The following is a 3,396-nucleotide window of genomic DNA, read 5'->3' on the forward strand; positions in this document are numbered from 1 at the left end:
GAAATGGTGGCAACAGAATAGCCATCGGAGTGGCAGGGGCGATGTAGCATCGAAACTGAAACGGAGAAAAAGCGGGGAGAGGTTTCTACATCGTTAACCATGAACAACAGCAATGACAGCCACTATTCGTCATCGTCAGCGGCAACAGAAGCAACAGTAATGGTACCCGACGTCTTGCGATGACAATGTGGTTGACAACGACGGTTTTCAAAGGTTTTTAGGGTTAGGATTTTCTTCGGGTGAGTATGCAACAAGAGGAAAAGGGAAGGGTGATGGGGGGATGGGTCTTAACCTATCTCCAATTCCAACTATGGCGAGTTTACACTCGCAGCCCCCCCCCCCCCCCCCTTCTATTCCTTTTCATATCAGATCCATAATTTACCAAACAACCCTTGCTTCAATAAATTCTTTACATTTCAAGCCCAAATGTTACAATATAGACCCAAAATTTTAGAAATTATATCATTTAACTCCTCATGACTATCACTGATAAATTATTATGGATTTAGGGCTAAAAGAAAATAAAATATAAAATATATATCGTATTTTAGGGCTTATTATTTATTTATTTGTTTACTATTATTATTATTATTTATTTATTTACTTATTTTATTTTATTTATTTATTTTTAATGGAATGTTACATTTTGGTTTTCGTTGTTTATTCTTTTCACCCATATTTATAAGATAAAGCTTACACTTCCACTTTCCACTTTTTGGTCTTGTGATTGGTATGGTCTTTACATACATAAAAGAAAGGATTATAATGTGAAAGAGCTAGTTTTTTGGCATGATATTCTCATTGTTTTGGGCTGAATTTTTGTGAAAAGAAAAAGTCTCTCTCCCTCTTCTTTGTTCTTGCAAGTTGGTTCTAGAAATGAAGGTTTAAATGTTGCTTCTCTTTAAACATATTTTGGGATATGTCTTAAAGCTTAAAAACAACATTTTACAAGTGAAAACTAGCATCTACTAGTGGTTTTACTCTTGCTTTGATGGATATATTATAGAGAACTTCTTTCTTGGAGTCTTATGCCACACTTCATCAAATTTCAATCTTCCATGAAAAATCAAAGTCTTCAAATGTTGTAACACTTAACTTTCTATGGTTGTTTTAATCTTTCTAAATCTTGTTAAATGATCATTGGTGAGTTAAAATGGTTTTGTTTTATTCAAATTATAAAATGATTCCATTGTTAATTACCTCAATCTATCACTAAAATTGGAATATTTTTGAATAAAATAAAAAAAGTTTGAACGTCCTTCTACCGATAATCCGAGATATTTTAATTGAAGGTTACCATCATGGCAATTCATCCAATGAGCCATGGACGACCCCTTTAGCCTTGAACTCAAATACCCCCAACCATACTCTTCTAAAGATCGAAAGTGTCAAAAGCAAGCAAGGATCCTCATATATAAGGCCTCTAGCATTTTCCAGTGAATATTTCCATATAAAGATAACATAATATGCATATTGGAAAATGTAAATATTGGGCCCATAATTAGGTATATCAATTCCATGGAAAATCCATTTGTGAAGAGTTTCATCCGTTATGACTTTAAGGCCCTCGTCGGCTAGATGTAAAGAAAGGGGAGAGAGTATCCAATTGTCGTACTCTCTTTCCATCGTACTCTTTTTATATACGACAAAAACACAAATTCAAATTTCTTGTTTCATCGAGTATCATCACTTGGCACCCCTAAGTTTTCGGTTCATATCCCATGAGTTTCAAACTTGATTACCTACCATTAAGAAAAGGACATGCACATCGACGAAAAATATATATATATATATATATATATATATATATATATATATATATATATATATATATATATATATATATATATATATATATATATATATATATATATATATATCAACAAATTAGGGAATGTTAATGCGGACTCCACGTTGGTTTACAATGTCATCACATGGTGCCAATTAATTAGGTGTGGAACTTAAAATTTTATCATATTGTGCAACCTATATGCATGAATATAATGTAAACAAATAAACTAATGAAAAAAGTATTTTAAACCTTAACAAATAATAAATATAACACGAGAAGCAAACTGAGTTATTCATTCATTAAGTATATCTGACGAGCAAAAGACTCAGAGGAATCTTCACAAAATGATTACTCTGGTTTTGACATAAACACACCGATGGTTCTTCAACGCCACCATTTTCAAAGGATCACATAAAAAACTAAAAGATCAATAAAAAACAAAAAGAAAACCCCCAAAGTTCTTTCTTCAGTTCGACCTACGTGATTCCAATTTACAAAGATATATTTCAAGACTCTCAATGCATGAGTTTGCTATTGCTTTAATGCACGTAATAATTAGGTACTTATTTATGGATTCTTTTTTTCTTTTATAAATTTGAGGTATTTATGTGATTAATGATGGTGGGTATTGTTCGTAGATGGACGTAACGTTATTATTACAAGGCCATGCAGATGGCAGTAACTGGTGGTGGAGCTGCCGGACGAGCAGTACTTGACGTATGTCCCATAGTTTTTGTTGAAGCATCACCGATTCCGATCGGAGCCTCTGGTTTTCTTCCCGTACGAGTTTTCCATGGAGGTTCACAACCCGTAACCGGTTCGCAACCTCCCTATTGTTGGTCTTAAGCCGGTTCATCTGGTTCCTCAGGTTCTCCAAATGCTTCTGTTTTCTCATCCTCGACCGCCGTGCTGACTCCCGGTTTGATATCATTCGTCTCCTCTTACGTTCATCAATCACGGTGGCATCGTCGGAGCTGTTTGTTTTCGGGGTGGAGTCGTCGGAGCCGGAGAAGGAGAAGACGGGTTCTTGGGGTGATAAAAGGAAGTGGTTTTCTTGGGTATTATCCCAAGGAGTAAAACCTCCGGTGTCAAAGAATCCGGCTCCATCGGAGGGGAGATGGTCGCCGGCGGTGAATACTTCAGACAACATTGCCGGAAAAACGTTTAATGTAGTGAGGAAGGTAGGAGAAGGAAAGGGAAGAAACGATGGGTTGGGATGCCGTATTTAATGGTGAGTTTTGTGAAGGTGTTGTGCAGGGTCCACGTGAAGCATTATTGTCAGAAAAAATAATAATTTTAAGGATATTGCTTTTGAGTCAAGATGCACTTAATGGTGGGTCTAACGTGGCTTTTTAAAAAAGATATGGGTCCCATAAGATTGATGTTTCATGCTTAGTCACGAAGTAAGAGAGCAGGTGGGAACACTGTTGTACACGTGGCTACAGTTAGTTGGGCTTGCGTGGAGAGTGCCAATAGGATGGAGAGTTGCTGACGTGGTTACTGGTTAGCGGTAAACGCGTTAATTATGGTAAAGTGGGGATATCGTCATGATTCAAGGATCTTTAGATTTTTTGTTATTATTTGATGCAAAATCTAGGTTATGG

The 3,396-nt window shown here is 36.0% G+C and overlaps 1 protein-coding gene across 1 annotated transcript; it reads right to left on the reverse strand.

Annotated features, from left to right (window-relative positions):
* Positions 1-2,396: 2,396 nt before the first annotated feature.
* On the reverse strand, positions 2,397-2,942 carry LOC145035768 (bZIP transcription factor 53-like). The gene has a single exon (XM_078984275.1). It carries the CDS (start codon positions 2,940-2,942, stop codon positions 2,397-2,399), a length of 546 nt encoding a protein of 181 aa, XP_078840401.1.
* Positions 2,943-3,396: the final 454 nt, after the last annotated feature.

This window comes from Lactuca saligna, chromosome 3 (genome assembly GCF_052625555.1).
Source record: "Lactuca saligna cultivar CGN05327 chromosome 3, ASM5262555v1, whole genome shotgun sequence".
In the NCBI taxonomy this organism is placed as follows: domain Eukaryota; kingdom Viridiplantae; phylum Streptophyta; class Magnoliopsida; order Asterales; family Asteraceae; genus Lactuca; species Lactuca saligna.